This window comes from Chiloscyllium plagiosum, unplaced genomic scaffold, assembly GCF_037043375.1.
Source record: "Chiloscyllium plagiosum isolate Xiang-an unplaced genomic scaffold, Cpla_swu_hap1 HiC_scaffold_5, whole genome shotgun sequence".
In the NCBI taxonomy this organism is placed as follows: Eukaryota; Metazoa; Chordata; class Chondrichthyes; order Orectolobiformes; family Hemiscylliidae; genus Chiloscyllium; species Chiloscyllium plagiosum.
In genome coordinates, this window is record NW_028270143.1 from 21,795,772 (window position 1) to 21,818,280 (window position 22,509).

At 42.8% G+C, this 22,509-nt stretch overlaps 1 protein-coding gene across 1 annotated transcript in view; it reads right to left on the reverse strand.

Moving 5' to 3' along the window:
* LOC122550273 (E3 ubiquitin-protein ligase MARCHF11-like) overlaps positions 1 to 21,380 on the reverse strand; it is a 135,178-nt gene extending 113,798 nt beyond the window's left edge. Inside the window, exon 1 of the mRNA XM_043691018.2 lies at positions 20,994 to 21,380. Coding sequence (XP_043546953.1) covers positions 20,994 to 21,380 — 387 coding nt within the window. The remainder of the gene's footprint in view (positions 1 to 20,993) is intronic.
* Positions 21,381 to 22,509: the final 1,129 nt, after the last annotated feature.

Here is a 22,509-nt window from a genome sequence, read left to right on the forward strand (position 1 = left end):
GATAACTAACTGGGAGGCATCACATGTCAACACCAAATCTTGCTTGGATCACAGTGTGCTAACACCTGATATGACGATAGCTGCTTCTTCACTTCCCTTAAGGCTATGTGGCCATTTCCATGGCTGACCCTTTCTCAATAGCAGATGTAAGGGTGCCAGGACAGAGGCCAGGTTACATCTGAAAGTTCCATAATAATTCCCCAACCCAAGAAAGACCAGAACAGATGTGGAAGCAGGGGCACCTTTGACCACCCTCACTTTATCTTCCAGTGGTGTAACTTGGTCTTGTCATCTCTGTAGCAAACTAGGTCTCTTGCATTGCCTGGAACACAGATTATTTTCCCTCCAAAGGTATACATCTGCCTTGGACAAGAACTAAGCAATCTGTTCAAGTCCCTCAATGCTCTTCATTGGTCTTCCTGGTTATTAACATGTCGTCCAGATAAAAGGCAACCTGGGGTAGATCATGTAAAATGTTTTCTGTTGGAAAGTGGCACAGGCTGATGATACTCCAAATGGCAGTGTGATATTTTGGTACAAATCCTTACGGTTATGTAAATCCTCAATGCGAGGGACTGGGTATTTATGCAGCTGTGAAAAATGAATTTTCATTTGTTTGAAATCCCCACAAAGGCAAACCGACCCATCAGGCTTCACAATTGGTATAACCATTCCGCAAACTGATGATCCCTTTGATTTCCACCCTTCTGTTTTATGCCTCTACATTTGGCAAACAGCCCTGGGTGGACCTCGCAGAATCATGGAATTGCTTCTTGGTCATCATGCAAAGAAGCCTAAGCCCCTTTGATAGTCCCTCGACCTTCCTGAAAAACTTGCAGGTATTTATTTAGGACGTCTAATCGAAAAATGTTGAGTCAATCAAGTTGAAACTTTCTCAACCAATTTCACCCCATCAAGCTTAGGCCTGTGCCTTTACTACAATGAGTGATAACTGAACCAGCTGCTTCTCATAAGTGACCAGAACCGAAGTTGGACCCTTAATCTATATGGGCTTCCCTAGTATAGGATCTCAGCCTGGCCGGGTTCTTACCCAAACTTGAGGGTTTCAATCCACAATGAATTTGCGTAAAAACTGATTCTGCAATCACTGATACAACCACGCCAGTATTGACCTCCTTTAGAACTGGGTGACCATTTAACCAGACAGTTATTTTGATTTGGATGTTGATAAGTAAGTTAACTATTCCAATCCAGCTGTAGGTGCATTTTCCACAGGGTGCACTCTTCTCAATGCTTGCCAATGAGTTCTCTTACTCAGTTCATGCCAACAGGGACTCTTTTGCTGACTGGAGTCCACGTACTTTCCAAATGTTGACTGGGAATACTATAGTTTAAGTACTTTAGATGGGTCAGTTTTTGTCCAATGTGTGCAGGAGGGTTTCTTGACACAGTATGTAGCCAGGCCAACAAGGGGAGAGGCCACATTAGATTTGGTACTGGGTAATGAACCCTGCCAGGTGTTAGATTTGAAGGTAGGAGAGCACTTTGGTGATAGTGACCACCATTTGGTTATGTTTACTTTAGTGATGGAAAGGGATGGGTATACACCGCAGGGCAAGAGTTACAGCTGGGAGAAAGGCAATTACAATGCAATTAGGCAAGATTTAGAATGCATAGGATGGGGAAGGAAACTGCAGGGGATGAGCACAATTGAAATGTGGAGCTTACTTAAGATCCAGCTACTGCAGGTCCTTGAAAAGAATGTACCGATCAGGCAGGGATGAAGTGATTGAGCACGGGAGCCATAGTTTACTAAGGAAGTTGAATCTCTTGACCAGAGGAAGAAGGCGGCTTGTGTTAGGATGAGATGTGATGGCTCAGTTAGGGTGCTTGAGAGTTACAAGTTAGCCAGGAAAGACCTAAAGAGAGAGTTAAGAAGAGCTAGGAGGGGATATGAGAAGTCGTTGGCAGATAGGATCAAGGAAAACCCTAAAGCTTTCTATAGGTATATCAGGAATAAAAGAATGACTGGAGTAAGATTAGGGCCAATCAAGCATAGTAGTGGGAAGCTGTGCATGGAGTCCGAGGAGATAGTGGAAGCTCTAAATGAATACTTTTTGTCAGTATTCACACTAGAAAAAGACAATGTAGTTGAGAGGAATAATGAGATACAGGCTACCAGACAAGATGGGATTGAGGTGGATAAGGAGGACGTGTGAGCAATTCTGGAAAGTGTAAAAATAGACAGGTCCCCAGGCCAGATGGGATTTATCGTAGGATTCTCTGGGAATCAGGGAGGAGATTGCCGAGCCTTTGGCTTTGATCTTTACATCATCATGGTCTACAGGAATAGTGCCAGAAGACTGGAGGATCGCAAATGTTGTTCCCTTGTTTAAGAAGGGGAATAAAGACAACCCTGGAAATTATAGACCAGTTCAGTTGTGGGTAAAGTGTTGGAAAGGCTTCTAAGAGATTATAGGATTTATAATCATCTGGAAAGGAATAAGTTGATTAGAGATAGTTAACACGGTTTTGTGAAAGGTAGGCTGTGCCTCACAAACCTTATTGAGAACGTGACCAAATAGTTGGATGAGGGTAAAGAGGTTGATGTGGTGTGTATAGATTTCAGTAAGGCGTTTGATACGGTTTCCTATGGTAGGCTATTGCACAGAATACGGAGGCATGTGATTGAGGGTGATTTAGCGGTTTGGATCAGAAATTGGCTAGATGAAAGAAGACAGGGTGGTGGTTTATGGGAAATATTCATCCTGGAGTTTAGTTACTAGTGGTGTACCGCAAGGATCTGGTTTGTGTCCACTGTTGTTTGTCATTTTTATAAATGACCTGGATGATGGCATAGAAGGATGGGTTAGTAAATTTACGGATGACACTAGGATTGGTAGAGTTGTGAAGGATGTTGCAAGTTACATAGATATATGGATAAGCTGCAGAGTTGGGCTGAGAGGTGGCAAATAGAGTTTAATGCAGAAAAGTGTGAGGTGATTCACTTTGGAAGGAGTAACAAGAATGCAGAGTACTGAGCTAATGGTAAGATTCTTGGTGGTGTAGATGAGCAGAGAGATGTCGGTGTCCAGGTACATAGATCCTTGAAAGTTACCACCCAAATTGACAGGGTTGTTAAGAAGGCATGCGGTGTGTTAGCTTTTATTGGTAGAGGGATTGAGTTTCAGAACCACAAAATCATGCTGCAGTTGTACAAAACTCTGGTGCGGCTACGTTTGGAGTATTGTGTACAGTTCAGGTCACTGCATTATATGAAGGATGTGGAAGCTTTGGAAAGGGTTCAGATGAGATTTACGAGGATGTTGCCTGGTATGGAGGGAAGGTCTTATGAGGAAAGGCTGAGGAAGTTGCGGCTGTTTTTGTTCGAGAAGGTTGAGAGGTGATTTAATGGAGACATATAAGATAGTCAGAGGGTTAGATAGGGTGGACAGTGAGAGCCTTTTTCCTCCGATGGTGATGGCTAGCATGAGGGTACATAGCTTTAAATTGAAGGGTAGGACAGATATAGGACAGATGTCAGGGGTAGTTTCTTTACTCAGAGAGTGGTAGGGGCATGAAATGCACTGCCTCCAATAAAAATAGACTCACCAACTTTAAGGCCATTTAAATGGTCATTGGATAAACACATGGACAAGAATGGAATGGTGTAGATTAGATGGGCTTCAGATTGGTTCCACAGGTCGATGCAACATTGAGGGCCGAAGGGCCTCTACTGCGCTGCAATGTTCTATGTTCTATACTGGCAGCAACTACTGGTGTGGGTCCTTGAGAAATGTTTTACTATTTGGCTGAGGCTTGGCTTTGTTTTGGGGGTTTTGCTGTGGGCCGACCCAGAGTCCCTCTGTTCAGCATTCGTCCTGAGTGCGGCCATTTAATTGCCTTCACTCAAATGGTGTCCCCCCAGGCTCAGTCAATCTGGCCGGGATGTCCATTTCTATTGGCATACCCTGTAACTTGTGCTTCACTCACCACATTTTACAACCTCAAAGCCAGTTGCAGTATCTATTTGAAGTCCAGCTGGACTTCAGCCAGGAGATGTTTTTGCATATTCAGGCCATTAATCCCACATACCAAACAGTCTCTCAGCATCTCAATTCACATGCTGCTGAAAGTCATCTCAAGCTCATCAAAAATCCCAATATGGATTCCCTTGGTTCTTGAACTGCTGAGTAAAACCAATAGCTCATCTCAGAATTAGAGGAAACTTGGGATTGTAATATTTTTTAGCTAAATCCGCCAATTCTTAAAAGTTTTTAGTACGTAGTGCCTCAATGAGTGTTAGGCTCCTAATAAATGAAAAAACTGTAGGCCCACAAACTGTCAAGAGAATTATTCATTGCTTTTCATTTTCCTCAATGTCATTTACCTGGTGAAATTAACTCTCCCCAGTAGGGCCCAGTCTTCGAAAGCAGGATCTAACAAGTCAAGCCTTCCAAATAGTGGTATGATGTCAGAAATGCTTACCCCAATTCAAAGACAACTGTGGCGAGAGAACTTCTTCAGGGTGTGTTTTTCTCTTGTCACCACTGGAATATCCCCACGGAGGTCGGTATCCTGTCATCATATCACCCTTTCTTTATACGTGCACAGTACATGATACCGACCCAGCTGGCTGCTAGAATGAACTGGACCCCAGGCACTCCTGTTTATATCTGTCAGCCAGGACTTCCTGATTGGACAAGGTTAACAGCTTCAATCAGGGAACTCATATTATTTAAGATCCACCAAGATGACCTCATTCCAATCACTATACCTTCCAAGATGTTGTCCCTCCTTACTGGACCTGTGGTAACTCACTCATTAGTTAATAATGCAATGACCCTTTCTCTTTTATACCCTACCCTTCATAGAGTCATAGAGATATACAGCCTGCTGACCAGATATCCTAACTTAACCTAGTCACTTGGCCCATATCTCTCTAAACCCTTCTTATTCATATACCCATCCAAATGCCTTTTAAATGTTCTAATCGTGCCAGACTCCACCAGTTCCTCTGGCAGCTCATTCCATACACACCACCCTCTGTATGAAAAAGTTCCCCCTCAGACCCCTTTTAGATCTTTCCCCTCCTTAAACCTGTGCCCTCCAGTTTTGGACTCCCTCACCCCAGGGAAAAGACCTTGCCTATTTACTCTATCCATGGCCCTCATGATTTTATAAACCTTAAAAAGGTCACCCCTCAGCATCTGACACTCCAGGGAAAATAGCCCCAGCTTATTCAGCCTCTCCCTATAGCTCAAACCCTCCAACCCTGGCAACATCCTCATAAACATTTTCTGAATCCTTCCTGCCCTAAGATCCTATGTCCTAGAATGGAAATGTGTTGCTGGAAAAGCGCAGCAGGTCAGGCAGCATCCAGGGAACAGGAGAATCGACGTTTCGGGCATAAGCCCTTCTTCAGGAAGCCCTGAAGAAGGGATTATGCCCGAAACATCGATTCTCCTGTTCCCTGGATGCTGCCTGATCTGCTCCACTTTTCCAGCAACACATTTCCAGCTCTGATCTCCAGCATCTGCAGACCTCACTATGTCCTAGAATGGTCAATTGCTAAGTCTGTCCCTCCCTCAAGTCATATCTGTGTGATGATAAGATCACAATTCCATTAATTAATCCACACCTTTACTCATCTGTCTTATCTGTAATGCTCCTTGCATTAAAGTTGAACTCAGGAAAAAAAAAAGAAATTGCTGGAAAAACTCAGCAGGTCTGGCAGCATCTGTGGAAAGAAATCTGAGGTAACCTTTCAGGTCAAGTGAAGAAGGGTTCTGAAGAAGGGTCACCTCATAATATATTTGTAGATTCTGTTTATCAAAATTTAAGAGCAAGAGGGTAACTAGAGAGGGGTGGGGCTTCTGAAAGATCAAGGAAGATGTCTTTGTGTTGAACTGTTATGAAGATGTGGGTGTACTGAACCTTTTAAGAGAGTTAAAAGCTAGCAGAACTACCTGACACAGCACCAAGTGTTCTGAACAAGATATGATTAGATTTAGAATCCCTACAGTATGGAAACAGGCCCTTCGGCCCAACAAGTCCACACCGACCCTCTGAAGACTAACCCATCCAGACCCATTTCCCTACCCTATATTTACCTCTGACTAATGCACCTGCCACTATGGGCAATTTAGCGTGGCCAATTCACCTGACCTGCCCATCTTTGCACTGTGGGAGGAAACTGGAGCGCCCGGAGGAAACCCACACAGACACAGACATGGCAAACTCAATACAGCCAGTCGCCTGAGGCAGGAATTGAACCCTAGTGCTGTGAGGCAGCAGTGCTAACCACTGAGCCACCTTGCTGCCCCATCTTTAAGGAGGATTGATGATATTGTAACTTTGTTTAAGAACGGTTGCGAAGAGAAACTGGGGAATTATAGATCTGTGAATCTGATTTCGGCTGTGGGTAAATTGTTGGAGGTGATTATAAAAGATAGGATTTGTGAATATTTCGAGAGGCAAAATTGATTAGGAATAGTCATGATGGTTTTGTGCGAGGAAAATAGTGTCTCACAAACTTGATTGCATTTTTTGAGGAAGTTATCAAAAAGGTTGGTGATGGCAGAGCAGTAAACATTGTTTAATTGGAATTTAGTCAAGCCTTTGACAAGCTTCTACATGATAGACCAATTATTAAAGCTAGATCATGTGGGATTCAGATTGAGCTTGCCAATTGGATACATAATTGGCTTAACAGCAGGAGACAGAAAGTAATGGTGGATGGTTGCTCTTCGGACTGGAGGCCGGTGACCAGCAGTGTTCCACAGGAAACGGCTCTGGGTCCTCATTGGTTCGTCATTTACATAAATGATTTGGATGAGAATATAGAAGGCATGGCTAGTAAGTTTGCAGATGACACCAAAATTGGTGGCATAGTAGACAGCATTTTCTAAGATTACAAAGGGATCTTGATAATTTGGGGAAATGAGCTGAGGGATGGCAGATGGAGTTCAATCTGGATAAATGTGGGGCACTGCATTTTGGTACAACAAACAAGATTAAGGCTTACACAATTAATGGCAGGGCATTGGGTAGTGTTTCAGAAAAGAGTGACTTAGGGGTGCAGGTACATAACTATTTAAAGTTTGCGTCACATATAGAAAAGGTGGTTAAACAAACATTTGGCACGCTTGCCTTCATTGCTCAGTCCTTTGAATATAGGTATTGGGATGCTATGTTGAGGTTGTACAAGACATTGGTGAGGCCTCTTCTGGAGTACTGTGTCCAGTTCTGGTCACCCAGTTATAGGAAGGATATTATTAAGCTAGAGAGGTTTCAGAAGAGATTTACCAGGATGCTGCCAGAAATGGAAGGTCTGAGTTATAAAGAAAGGCTGGATAGGCTAGGACTCTTTTCACTGGAGCGTAGGAGGTTGAGAAGTGACCTGACAGAAGTTTATTAAATAATGAGGCATAGAGAGTGTTGCTGGTAGTTGTCTTTTCCCTAAGATGGGGAATTTTAAGACTAGGGGCCACATTTTTAAGGTGAGGGGAGAGAGATTTAAAAAAGACATAATAGGCATTTTTTTTTATCCAGGGGGTGGTTCAAGGTGGAATGAACATCCTAAGGAATTGGTGGATGTGAGTACAAATACAATGTTTAAAAGACCATTTGGATGGATACGTGAATAGGAAAGGTTTGGAGGGATATGGGCCAGGAGCAGGTGGGACTAGTTTAGTTTGGGATTATGTTTGGCATGGACTGGCAGACCAAAGGGTCTGTTTCTATGCTGTATGATTCTATGGCTCAGTGACATTCCTGATGCTGGCAGCTGGGGAGCAACACACCATCTGCAGTGTTGCAACAACAGAAAGCCTGTGTGTTCCCCTAACAAATTCCCTCTGACTGTCGCTCCTCCTTTCTTCTTCATTCACTCTTGTACAGTCAGTCTGCTTGTGTTGCCATTAGCTTGGTTCTGTTTGCACTCCCTTGAGGAACCAATGCCCTTATCAGCTTCCAAAATAGAAAGTCAATTTGTGAGCGGGAGCTGAGAGAAATCCTGCACTACCTGCACTAATTCTCTTTGACTCACTGGCGGTCACCCATTTTCTCTTTACTCTAGTCCCTTATTCTGAGGTGTGACCACTTCTCTAAAATTGCTATCATATAACTCTCAGCCTCATGGATGTGCCACATTGTCTACAGCTGTCACTCAAGCTCTGAAACACCGAGCTGAAGTTTCTGCAGGTAGACAGACATCCTGTTCATGTGGTCATCTTGAATGTTGGAAGGTTCCATGAATTCCCACGTACGTCATGTATACTACTCAGCTGCCCTCACCTGTCATGATTTAATCCTGAACATATTTTGTCTTACTTATTAACTTTTCTGATTACCTAATCTTAGGGATACTTTCATCTTAACTTGATAAATTCTCACTGGAATAACACCCAATTAGCTGCATCCTTTCGCCTTGCATCACTTTTCTAAATCTGATGTCACCTCAAAGCTCCCTTTGCAGCTCAGACTTGCCCTTCAGGCTTTTAAACAGGAAGCTCCAATGCCATTCATCCCAAGGTTCACTCCAGTATGCTCTGCTCCTGCTGCTGCTGAGACTGAGTTACATCATGAGGTTACATCTTTTAAAAATCTCAGTAGATTGGCCTGTATGATTTCTCTTTCAGAAATCCATGCTGACTCTGTCTGACCCTGGCACCGTATTCCAAATGCTCCGCTATTAAATCTTTTATCATGGACTCTATCATTTTCCCCACTACTGAAGTCAGGCTGACTTCCCAGTTTTTTCTTTGTCTCCCTTTTAAATAGTGAGGTTATATCTCCCAAACATAGGATCTAACCATTTATAGAATCACCATTGCACCCATTATTTTTACAGTCATTTCCTTAACTACTTTGGGAAGTAGATTATTGGGTTGTGGGGATTTAATCCCATCAATTTCTCCAACACAATTTCCCTCTGAATACTGATTTCCTTTAGTTGCTCTCTCTCACTGGACACCATGTTCCCCAACATTTTTGGGATGTTGCTGGTGTCCTTCTTTGTGAAGGCGGAACTGAAACTTATTTCATTGATCTGCCATCTCTTTGTTCCCTGTTATGACCTCCCTGTTCTGACTGTAACTAACCTATATTTGTCTTCCTAATATTTTCTCTTCACATATCAATAAAAGTTTTGACAATTGGTTTGCACACTCCCTGCAAAAAGAAAAATCATTGCAGTTGTGGAAGGTTAGTCATCTCTGCCTGATTATATCTCTGCAGAGGTTCCTGCAGAGTGCTACATCAATGACCTTTCCCCCCCCCCCACCCCCTCCAGCATCAGGTCAGAAGTAGGGATGTTTGCTGATGACACAATGTCCAGCAGCATTCATGACTCCTCAGACGCTGAAGCAGTCCATCTGCATATGCAGCAAGACGAGGATAATATCTAGAATTGGGCTCAAATGATGCAAATAACATTTGCGGCACACGAATGTTAGACAATGGCCATCTCCAACAAGAGAAAACTTAACATCCCTTGACATTCAAAGGTGTTACCATCACTGAAACCCCCACTAAAAACATCCAGAAACGGAACTGGACTAGCCATATAAGTTCTGTTAATAGAAGAGAAGGTCAGAGACTTGGAGACCTGCTGTGAGTAACTCACGTCCTGACTCCTCAATGCTTGTCCACCATCTGCAAGGCATGTGATGGAATATTCCTCACTGGCATGGATGAGTGCAGCTCCAACAACATTCAAGAAATCTAACACCATCCAGGACAAAGCAGCCCACTTGATTGCTCCCACATCCACAAAATTCCACTCACTTCCCCCACCGATGCTCAGTGTGTACCATCGACACTGTAGAAATTCACCAAGGCTCCTTAGACAGCATCTTCTAAACTCACAGGCACTTCCATCTAGGAAGACAGTGGCAGCAGACACATGGGATCATCACCACCCATAAGTTCCTCTTCATGACACTCACACCATCCCGATTTTGAAATATATCGTTATATCTTCAAGGTTACTGGATCAAAATCCTGGAACTCCCTTGTTAACAGCATTTTGTTTCTACCTACAGCACATGGACTGCAGCACTTCAACAAGGCAGCTCACCATCGCCTACTCAAGGGCAGTTAGGGATGGGCAATAATTGGTGACCCAGCCTGCAACAACTACATCCTATGAATTAGTAAAGAATTATAGGCAGTGCTCTAAATTATGGTTTAAGAAGGTTTGACATAGGTTTAGCAAAACTTCTCTTCTATTTATTCCTGTCACTCTAGACATATAGAATAGAATATAAAATCCACAAGACATTAGCACAGAAATATGCCATTCAGTCATCAAATGTGTTCCACCATTCAGTGAGATCATGACTGATCTGATAATGCTCAAGTCCACTTTCCTGCCTTTCCCCTATAACTCTGATTCTGTTACCAATAAAAAAATCTGTCTCTCTCAGCCTTGAATATACTTAATGACTCAGCTATGCCAGACTCTCTCTGGTAAAGAATTCAACAGATTCAGTAATTTCTGAGAAAAAGAACTCCTCATCTCTGTCTTAAATGTATGACTCCTTATTCTGATATTATTCCTTATCCCTAGACTTTTCCACTGGGGCAAACAACTTTTCCACATCTAACCTGTCAAGTATGCTATTAATCTTGTATGTTTCAATAGATCACCTCTCATTCTTCTACATTTCAGTGTGCACCGGCCCACCTAAACAATCTCTCCTTATAAGACAATCCCTCCTACCTGGTATTATCCTAGTCAGCCTTTTTCTGGACTGCCTCCAGTGGCAGAATATCTTTCTTTGGACAGTTGGCCTGAAACTGTTCAGAGTACCTTGGCTGTGGTTTGACAAGTGCCTTGTATAAGTTTAGTAAATTCCCCCACTCCCCGCTTTCATAATCCAATTTCTTTGAAATAAAGGCCATCATTCCATTTCCCTAATCCATTGCCTGCTGTATTTGGGAGCTAGCCTTTGGTGATTCATGGATGAGGTCTCTCAAATCCCTCTTCTATAGCTTTCTGCAGTCTTTCTCCATTTAAATAACATTCAGTTCCTCTATTTCACCTGCCAAAGTATCTAATCTCTAATTTTCACACATTACATTCCATCTGCCAAGTTTTTGCCTACTTGCTTAATCACTCAATATCCCTCTGTCAAATCTTTGTGTCATCCTCATCACTTGCCTTCCCATCTACATTTGTATCATCTGCTGACTTGGCTCAAATACATTCCCTTTTCTTATCCCAGTCGTTCACATATATTGCGAATAACTTGATTTGATTTATTATCACATGTATATATCACATGTACTGAGATACATTGAAAAGTATTGTTTTGCAAGCTCTCCAAACAGATCATATCTTACATAAGTACATCAGAGTAATAGAAAAGGATGCAGAATCCAGTACTACAGTTACAGAGGAGGTGCAGAGAAAGACTAACTCTAATATACCAGAGGATCATTCATAAGTTTGAAAACAGTGGGGAAATGATCCCTGTGGCACTCCACTAGTTACAATTGATTTGGTAGTGCCAGTGTTGGACTGGGGAGTTTAATTTGGAAGCACTAGCTTTTGGAGCAATGCTCCTTCATCAGGTGATTGTGGAATATATCCACATACTCCACCTGACAGACACTCCAAAAGCTAGTGCTTCCAAATAAACCTGTTGGACTATAACCTGGTGCTGTGTGATTTTTAACTTTGTACACCCCAGTCCAACACCAGCACCTCCAAATCATCACTTTATCAATGTTGGTAGTATCCCAGACGGTGATCTCTGAAAGCTTACCTACAAATGATAGAGTGATTTATTTTCAATTATCTTAGTCCTGGTAACTTGCCCTTGAGAATGGTGGTGAGCTGCTTTCGGAAATGCAATCGATTTGTTCTAGGTAGACCCACAATGCCATTAGGGAAGCTCTTCCAAGATTTTGACTCAGTAGCACTGAAGGAACAATGATATATTCCTAAGCTAAGATGTTGTGCAGCTTAGAAATGAACTTCCAGGTGGTAGTGCTCCTATGCTGGGGACCTCTGGAGGAGTCCAAGATGGATCATCCACTTGATATAGCTGGCTGAAGATTCTGGTTGTTGTATCTAATAATTCAGGACTTCATCTGGAAGTCCTGTATTCCCATTATCATACAAACATACAAAATAGAAGCTCAAATTTCTAACTTGCTTGGTTAATGAATAAGATCTGTTTTGTGATTTGACTGGTCTGTTTGTGTTTTTGTGTTTTGCGCACTTCTAAATTCCAGCGAAAACATGCCCAATTTGTGCAACCTTACCTCATAACTGGCTCATTTAATCTAGTACTCTGAAATGCCTCCAGCACATTTACATCCTTTTTAAATAAGAAAATGAGAAATGCAAACAGTATTTGAGATGTAGTCTCACCAGTGCCCTGTATATCTGAATCATAACATTTTTCTTGTATGAGAACACCTGAATCCATCCGCACCTCAGAATACCACCATCATTCTCTGTTTAAGTAATGATTTGGAGATTCCGGTGTTGGACTGGGGTGTACAAAGTTAAAAATCACACAACACCAGGTTATAGTCCAACAGGTTTAATTGGAAGCACACTAGCTTTCGGAGCACCGCTCCTTCATCAACACCTGATGAAGGAGCAGCGCTCCGAAAGCTAGTGTGCTTCCAATTAAACCTGTTGGACTATAACCTGGTGTTGTGTGATTTTTAACTGTTTAAGTAATATATTTTTATTCTTTTAGACAAAATAGTTTCACATTTTCTCACATTATACTCCATCTGCCAGATTTTGCCTATTCACTCAACCTATCTACATACATCTCCAAACTCCCATTTGTCATCTTTACAACAAATTTTCATACCTTCCTCTATGCTATTTACAAATTTAACTACGATGCCTTTGCTTCTCTCATCTGAGTCATTGATGTAAATTGTAAAAAGTGTAAAAAGAACTTTGCTAGCCAGATCTTTGCAATCAGTCAAAATTTTCTGTTTAAAGCCAGCCAGAAAATCTTCTATCCATGCTAATACCTTACCATCCCACACCATGAGCTTTTATTTTCTACAATAACTTTTGATATTAAACCTCATTAAAGCCTTCTGGAAATTCAATTGCAATACTACAGCCGTACCTTTACCCATAGTGTGTGGAAAAAGAGTAGAGCTGCAAAAAGCACATCAGGTCAGGCAGCATCAGAGGAGGAAGAGAGTCGATGTTTCAGGTCGGAACCTTTCATCAGGACTGAAATGTTGACTCCCCTCATCCTCTGATGCTGCCTGGCCTGCTGTGTTTTTTCTAGCTCCATTATTTATCCACTCTGACTCTCCAGCATGTGCAGTTCACACTATCTCCATTGCGTATGTTCCTCCTTCAAAGAACTCCATTAAATTGGTTAAACAATTCCTTTCACAAAACCATGCTGACTCACCACAATTACCATGAGATTTTCCTAAGTGCACACCTATAACCTCTTTACTGACTGACTTTAACACCTTTCTTATGACAGGCATCAAGCTGGCCTACTTTTGGTCTTCCTCCCTTCATAAATAGAGTGATTACATATGCTACTTTTCAGTCTAATGGAACCTTTCCTGAATCTAGAGATCTTGGGAAAATTAACACCTATGATATCTACAGCGCATTATCCACATCTATTAAGAGTCTAGGATGAATCCATCTGGACTTAAGAGACTTGTCCATCAGTTTCCTGAGTGAAATTACAGTCATAAGGAAAACAGTATTAAGTTCCTCTTTCCCTTCCACCCGTAGATTTACAACTATCAGTGGGATGTTCTTGCATTCTCTACAGTGAAGACAGAAGGAAAACGTGTGTTAATTTCATTGACCTGTTCCTTGTCTCTATCCAGCTTTCAAGGCAGCATTCTCATTTCGTCTTGCAGTCATCCATTTGAAATCTTAGAAAAATGCTAACTCAGTATATTCCTTGTTCTTTTATCCCATAGGAAGATGTCTTTTAATATTGATATTTTAACATTATAATAATGAGACATGTTGCCGAATGCTCTTGTCTTGCATTCATTAGCCCTCTACTCTAACACAGACCTTCTCCTTCATGCTTCCTGCCCCTTCCCCTTCCAATGGCTTAAAAACTCTGTTTCTATCTTTCTTCAGTTCTGATCAAAGGTCATCAATGTGGAACATTAACTTTATTTATTTCTACAGATGGTGCTGACCTGCCAAGTCTCTCTAGCTTTCTTTGCTCTTATTTCAAATTTCGGGCATGGTTCTGGTAAGTGGATTAGAAATGGTAACTCTGCTTTCTTCTCACAGATGCTGCCAGATCTGCTGGGTTTCTCCAACAATTTCTGCTTTTGTTTCACACATCTGCAGTATTTGGCTCTGACTCATTATTGTAGCATTATTGTTTTAAAATCTATCTCTTCCTCTACCGCTCTTAATCTCCAATATGTTCCGAATAAAGTAAGAATTCCCATCTCTAATTTTGACCTGGCTTCAACAAAATATTTCTAATGCCATTACAACATAAATTGTTATATTCTGAGCCATAAGGAAGTGCCAAAGTTAAGCAGATTATTAGATAAGTACAAGCTCTGAACTTCCACTTGGGGATATAGGTATTTATTATTCATCATAGAAACAGTTACTACTGGCAAATATGAAACTACAATGCATTGTTAATGTTCCACAAAGTCATATCTGGTGCAGTGATAGTATTTTATCTCACTGTTATTTTGTTGAATACATATATCAGTTAGCTCAGTTAGCTGGATGGCTGATTTGCAATGCACAGTGACTCCAACAGCACAAATTCAATTCTTGCCTCAGTAGGAAGTTATCGTGAAGGTTCCACCTTTCCAACCTCAGCCCTCACATTAAATTTACCACCAGTTATCTCTCTCTAATGAGAAAGTAGTCCATCCGGACTGTGGTGATTTTACCTTTATAAATTAGAGGATGTCTTTTGATAGAAAATAATTAATTGAAAGAATAAAAGATTCAAATCACTGACTCCTGCCTCAGGCGACTGACTGTGTGGAGTTTGCACGTTCTCCCCGTGTCTGCGTGGGTTTCCTCCGGGTGCTCCGGTTTCCTCCCACAGTCCAAAAATGTGCAGGTTAGGTGAATTGGCCGTGTTAAATTGCCCGTAGTGTTAGGTGAAGGGGTAAATGTAGGGGAATGGTTCTGGGTGGGTTGCGCTTCGGCGGGTCCACACTAAGTAATTTAATCTAAACCAATCTAAATTACAAGTGAATTATTAAAATTGAATTAATCTCAAAATCTGCCATGTCAGTCGTAAAGGTTCCTTCTGATTTTAATAAGTAAATATTGAATACCGAACTGGAAATATTTCATTATTTAAGATTTAAGTTATAAAATCCGGAGATTGATGTGATTTGGGGATCCACCTTTTCCATTGGTTTTCAATTGTCATGATCCATTATTGGAATAACATATATTTTCTTGAATTCTGGGTAATCCAAGATGGAAGACGGGAAAAACTTGTGGTTGTAAGAGTTGCTCACTTTTTGAGAGTTTTAGGTGTTGGAGGTGATTTCCTCGAATGCTAGGAGCAGCAATTACTAATTTGTAAGCTGTTGGAACTTTGGGGGAGAAAAGATCAAAACAACGGCACTTTAAAAAGAGGAAGACAGCCAAAGGCAGAGACTATTTGGTCAGAGAAAGAAACCTACACTGCTGTCTGCCACAGCAGTGAATCTGCACAGCTGTTTGAGATCAAGTACGTCTGTACATCAGAGTGCATCTAAGAAAAAATAACAAACAGCAAAATTCACAACTGACCTTGGAGGAACCTGTGTGGGAGAGCTCACAGTACAAGAACAGATAAGTGCATAGTTTTAACATGTAACCTTGCTGTAAGTCTACAGTAGTGAGTAGAATGGGTTCTTTTTTGATTATTGAGATCTGTCTCTTGATTAAATTTTAAAAATCTGAAAGATAGATATAGTAATAAGTTAGCCTGGAGCAGTGTTTTTTACAGCAATAAGATGGTGCTATTTTCTGGGTATGTAGATTGTTAAGGAGCAAAGATGGCCTTTAGTAGAGTGACGTGCTCTGCCTGCCGGATGTGGGAGATTAGCGAGAATTTCTATGTTACTAATGATTATGTCTGCAGGAAGTGTCTTTGGTTGCGAATCCTATCAGAACGCATGCATCGATTGAAGCAGCAGTGAGAGGCAATGAGGAATTTACAGGTGTAGTGGGTGTGATGGACGGTAGTTATGGGAAGGGGGAAAAGCTGCAGATACACAGTCAGGTAGATGGGTTACCTCCACAAAAGATAGAAGAGGGAGGCAGGAAGTGCAGGAGTCACATATGGCTATCCCCATCTCAAACAAGTATGATGTTTTGGAAAATGTAAAGGTGATAGACTCTCAAGGGAATGTAGCATGAACAGCCAAGTTTCTGGTACTGAGACTGGCTCTAATGTAATGAAGGCTACATCAGGTTCCAAGCAATTGATTGTGATAGGGGACTCTCTAGTAAGAGGCACGGTCAGACTTTTCTGCAGCCGACAGTAAGAAATCAGAATGGTGTGTTGCCTCCGTGGTGCCAGGATCAAGGATGTCTTGGAAAGGGTGCAGAATGTTCTCAAATGGGGAAAGGAACCGGCAGGAGGTCATTTTGCATGTTGGAACTAATGATGTGGGAAAAGAAAAGGATGAGATTCTTAAGGGAAAATCGAGCAAGTTAGGCAGGAATTTAAAAGGGAGGGCCTTGAGGTTAGTAATATCTGGATTATCCTGGGGCGAGTGAGGGTAGGAATAGGAGGATAGAGCAGACAAATGTGTGGCTGAGGAGCTGGTGCGGGGGGGATTCACATTTTTGGATCATTGGAATCTCTTCTGGGGGAGAAGTGACCTGTATAAGAAAAACAGATTGCAAGGAATTGGAAGGGTTCTAATATAATGGGAGGGAGATTTGCCAGAGCTGCTGGGGAGGATTTAAACCAGTAAGGTGGGACCCACGGAGTTAGTGAGGGAAGAGATCAGTACAGTTGGGAAAAAAGAGCAAGCCAAACTGTCAGGGCAGGTAGGAACAAAGCAGAGATGAAGGTAGGACTGGCAAATTAAACTGCATTTATTTCAATGCAAGGGGCCTAACTGAAGACGGATGAACTCAGAGCATGGTTAGAAGCATGGGACTGGGATATCACAGCAATTACAGAAACGTGGCTCAGGGATGGACAGGACTAGTAGCTTAATGTTCCAGGATACAAATGCTATAGGAAGGATAGAAAGGGAGACAAGAGAGGAGGGGAGTGGCAGTTTTGGTAAGGTATAGTATTACGGCTGTGCTTAGGGAGAATATTCCTGGGAATACGTCCAGGGACGTTATTTGGGTGGAACTGAGAAGCAAGAAAGTGACGATCATTTTATTGGGATTGTATTATAGACCCCCAAATAGTCAGCGGAAAATTGAGAAACAAATTTGTAAGAATAATAGGGTGATTATGGTAGAGGATTTTAATTTTCCAAACATAGACTGGGACTGCCATAATGTTAAGGGCTCAGTTGGAGAGGAATTTGTTAAGTGTGTAGAAGAAAACTTTCTGATTCAGTGTATGGATGTACTTACCAGAGCAGGTATAAAACTTGTCCTCCTCTTGGGAAATTAGGTCGGACATGTGATGGAGGTGTCAGTGGGGGAGCACTTTGGGGCCAGCGACCATAATTCCATTAGTATTAAAATAGTGATGGAAAATGATAGACCAGTTTAGGTTTTAAATTGGAGGAAGACTAATTTTGATGGTATTAGGCAAGAACTTTCAAAAGTTAATTGGGGGTGGATGTTTATAGGTAAAAGGACTGCTGGAAAATGGGAAAAGCTTCAAAGATGAGATAACCAGACTCCAGAGACAGTATATTCCTGGTAGGGTGAAGGGTAAGGCTGATAGGTGTAGGACAATGCTGGATGACTAGAGAAATTGAGGTTTTGGTTAAGAAAATAAAAGGAAACCCATTCTAAAATATGAAAGACTTAACAGCAATTGAGGTTTGTTCAATATATCACATCAGTTGAATTACACTATGATCTTTTGCTATAAACTCTGTGTCCTATGATCCTGCCCTACTAGCTACCTGATGAAAGAGCTGGGCTCCTAAAGTTTGTACTTCCAATAAACCTGTTGGACTATAACCTGGTGCTGTATGATTTTTAACTACATCAGGTATAGCCAGCAGAAATCAAGTGAATGAAGTATGCTTAAGAGGGAAATCAGGATGGCAAAAAGGGGACATGAGATAGCTTTGGAAAATAGGGTTTAGGAGAATCCAAAGGGATTTTAGAAATATATTAAGGATAAAAAGGTAACTAGGGAGAGAATAGGACCTCTCAAAAAAACAGCAAGGCAAACTATGTGTGGAACCGCAGAAGATGGGGGAGATACCAACAAGTATTTTGCAACAGTGTTTACAGTGGAGAAGGACTTGGAAGATATGAAACGTGGGGAAATAGAAGGTGACATCTTGAAAAATTTCCAGATTACAGAGGAGGAGGTGCTGGATATTTTAAAATGCATAAAGGTGGATAAATCCTCAGACCGGATCAGGTGTACCCTAGAACTCTGTGGGATGCTAGGAAAGTGATTGCTGGGCCATTTGCTGAGCTATTTGGATCATCGATAGTCACAGGTGAGGTGCCAGAAGACTGAAGGTTGGTTAAAGTGGTTAACCAGCGTGGTGAACCATAGACCAGTGAGCCTGACATCGGTGGTGGGCAGGTTGTTGGAGGGAAACCTGAGGGACAGGACGTATATGTATTTGGAAAGGTAAGGACTGATTAGGGATAGACAACATGGTTTTGTGCATGGAAAGTCATGTCTCACAAACTTGATTGAGCTTTTTCCAGAAGTAATGAAGAGGATTGATGTGGGCTGAGTGGTGGACATGATCTATGTGGACTTCAGTAAGGCGTTCGACAAGATTCCTCATGGTAGACTGGTTAGCAAGGTTAGGTCACACAGAATACAGGAAGAACTAGCCATTTGGATACGGAACTGGATCAAAGGTAGAAGAGAGAGGATGGTGGTGGAGGGTTGCCTTTCAGACTGGAGATCTGTGACCAGTGCTGTGCTACAAAGATCGGTGCTGGGTCCACTGCTTTTCATCATTTATATAAATCATTTGGATGTGAACATAGGAGGTACAGTGTGACAAAGCTGTTCCTTTAACAAGGTTAGGTTGATGTTAGTGTTTTTCAGAGAGGTTGTAAATGACACAGGTTCTGAAAAGTCTGAGTATGGTTAGACTATAGGGGCAATTTGTTCACAGCGAACAGATACTGGCCTCAGGCAGAGGACTTTCAAGTTAAAACCAAACACTTGTATAATGAAAGGGGAGTGGCCAGTTCTTGCAGCTCAGTTTTTTTTCTTTGGTTTGGGTTTTAATGCAGCAGTGTGTGTGTGTGTCAAGAAAGGCTGCTGGACTCTCTCTCTCTTTGACTTCTTTCCTGTAAGAACTTGTTTGATTTTATCTTTTGTGCCAAGGGGTGTTTATGGGGATTGCTGCAAATATTTTGGAACAGCATCATTAAGTTGGGATAGTCTGTTGAGTTTTCAGATAGGATAGGTTATTCAGTATTCTGTTTTTTGTTCTTTGTGTTTCATTTGGTAATCTTATAAATAAATTCTGTTTTGTTTAAAACTAAGTAGTTTGACCAGTTGATTCACTCCTAGAATGCCCACTTCACACCTGCTTAAAACAACCAGCAAAGTTAGGGTCTGGGTTACCTTCTTGAAACGTTCTGAGGGGGTCTGGCCTGGTCCATAACAACAGTTAGTAAGTTTGCAGATGACACCAAAATTGAAGGTGTAGAGGACAGCAAAGAAGATCACCTCAAGAGTACAAGGGGATGGAGTTTAATTTAGATAAATGTAAGGTGCTGCATTTTGGAAAGGCAAATCAAGACAGGACATATACACTTAATGGCAAGGTCTTAGGGAATGTTGCTGAACAGAGAAACCTTGGGGTGCAGATTCACAGTTCCTTGAAAGTGGAGTCGCAGGTAAATTGGATAGTGAAGAAGGCATTTGGCATGCTTTCTTTATTGGTCTGAGTATTGAGTATAGGAGTTGGGCGGTCACGTTGCGGCCACTTTTGGAATATTGCGTGCAATTCTCATCTCCCTCCAATAAGAAGGATGTTGTGAAACCTGAAAGGGTTCAGAAAAATTGTAGAAGGATGTTGCCAGGGTTGAAGGGTTTGAGCTATACAGGGAGGCTGAATAGGCTGGGGTTGAGAGGTTTATAAAATCATGAGGGGCATGGATAGGGTAAATGGTCAAGATCTTTTCCCTGGGGTGGGGGAGTCCAGAACTTACAGGGCATAGACTTAGGGTAAGAGGGGAAAAATTTTAAAAGGGACCGAAGGGGGTAACTTTTTCATGCAAACAGCGGTGCGTGTATGGAATGAGCTACCAGAGGAAGTAGTGGAGGCTGGTACAACTAAAACATTTAAGAAGCATCTGGATGGGTATATAAATAGGAAGGGTTTAGAGGGATATGGGTCAAATGCTGGCAAATGGGACTAGATTAGGTTAGGATATCTGGTTGGCATGGATGAGTTGGATTGAACAGTCTGTTTCCATGCTGTACACCTCTATAAGTCCAAAAGCATTGGATTATTTTAGTCCCACATGAAATATGAAATGGTATCTTGAAAATTATGTTAATGTCCATAAATGAGTCTTTGTTCCTTGGGGGTAATACTTATTTTGCTCAATGTACCAATTGCTTCCATCCTTTCATTAAGAGAAATTGAAGTACTGTAATAAGTGAATGGTCAGTCAGTTCTTTGCCCGCGATGAATCCAGTCACTCACGCATGTGTTGTATACTTAGCATCCAGCCAAGTAGGATTTTAGCATCACAAAAATATTTCGATTCCAAAAAATGGAATAGTTATCAACAATTTCTTTTGAGAAATAGGGCGAGCCGTGCAAATACGTATCTTTTGTACAAGCATTGTTCAGTTGAGTCTCAGTAGGACAGTTGAGTGTGTGTGTGTGTGTGTTCGGGTTACCCAGAGTGATTCCCCCCGCCCGATCCTTACCTGCTCTGAGCCTTGGAAGCAGATTCTGCAGGTGGGAGTGATGCCCCCGTTGCGAAAACTGCTGCCGCTGCTGCTGCTGCTGCACACAGACTCGGCGTCGTTGGAGCAAGAGACTCCGCCGGTCTGGTAGCTCTCGTGTTCGGCGGGGCGCCCGTCCTGCGCCGCCGGGGCGCAGCCTGTCGCGTCCTCGGCTCTGGCCGGGATCAGCTTGTGTCTCTTGCCGGCGCCGAGCCCTTGCCCCCGCTGCCTGGTTGCGGTGGTGGGCGGCGATTGCTCGCCGAGAGCGCCCCCGCCCGGCACTGTGGTGCCGTTGCTGGCCATGCCGCGCTCCCTCTCCCTCTGCCTCTGCCTCTGGTCCCGACGCGGAAGAGGCTGATGTTGGCTCATCGGTGTGAGGGTGCACAGGGAGGAGGGCTGGGGCTGGGGCTGGGGCTGGGAAGAGGGGGCCGCTTAGACTATCCCACCCCTCCCCCCCAAACAAGGGGAGAAGGCTGGAGGTGTAGGGAGGAATGGGAAAGGCAGACAGTAAAAAGAAAAGAGAGCGGGAAGTAAAAGCGAGGATGGAAGGGGAAGTTTTTTTTTCAACAGACCATTTCATGCGGCAACCCGGGGGTTTGGGAAAGAGAGCCCGGAGAATCTCCCGGACTGAGAAGCCGCCTGGGATCGGCAGGCGGGTGGCAGCAGCCGTTTCCCAGTGACAGTTCGGTTCACTGGGAAACCCCCGATTCGGATCATCACAGCTCTGGAAGGCGGAGTGGGTGGGCGACTCAGCGGCGCCTGGGGGATCTGGAACCCGCTGCAGCAGCATCAGCATCAGCAGCGAGCGGAGAGAGAGAACCGGAGCCGTGCCCCTGCCCCTGGCCCTGCCGACCATTGTTTCCTCACAATCGGTGCACACGGGGAGGGCTGGGCTGGTTTTGGAAGTGGGGAGAGACTCAGGAGCTCAATTCCCCCCCCCCCCCCCCCCCCAACTCCTGGCAAGGTACAAGCTAGCACATCGGCCTCTTGGGGAGGGGATGGTCAGAGGTTTATTCGCTTTGCTTTGATTTTTCTGCTTGCTCGTCCTCCCGGGCTCTCGACTGGAGCCGTGCAGATAGCATTTCAAACGCATTAGTCAATAGGAGGACATAGTTCTATTTGATACGCGACATACACCGACAAATGCATAATAATGATTTTTTTTCTCTCTCCCCTTTTTAATCAACGGGATGGATAACAGTCATGAGAAAATGGAACTCTTTCCTGTCTCAACATCAAACGTTTATGGTGGAGAGTTTCGGTCCAAGTGTGCCTCAGTCCCAACCTCAACCCCCCCCCCCCCCCGTATTGGTTTCCCTTTACTTTCCTGAGTAACTTTGCCAGCAGCCCACAAACTTTCGATTCAATCTAGGGCCCTGGGATTAAACACCTATTCTAAAGCACTGTAACATTAAAATCAAAGCAGTTCGAGGATTTTAACCTCTACTGTTCGCACTTAAGTATCACAATGGAATCCCAAATCAGAGCATGCTGAATA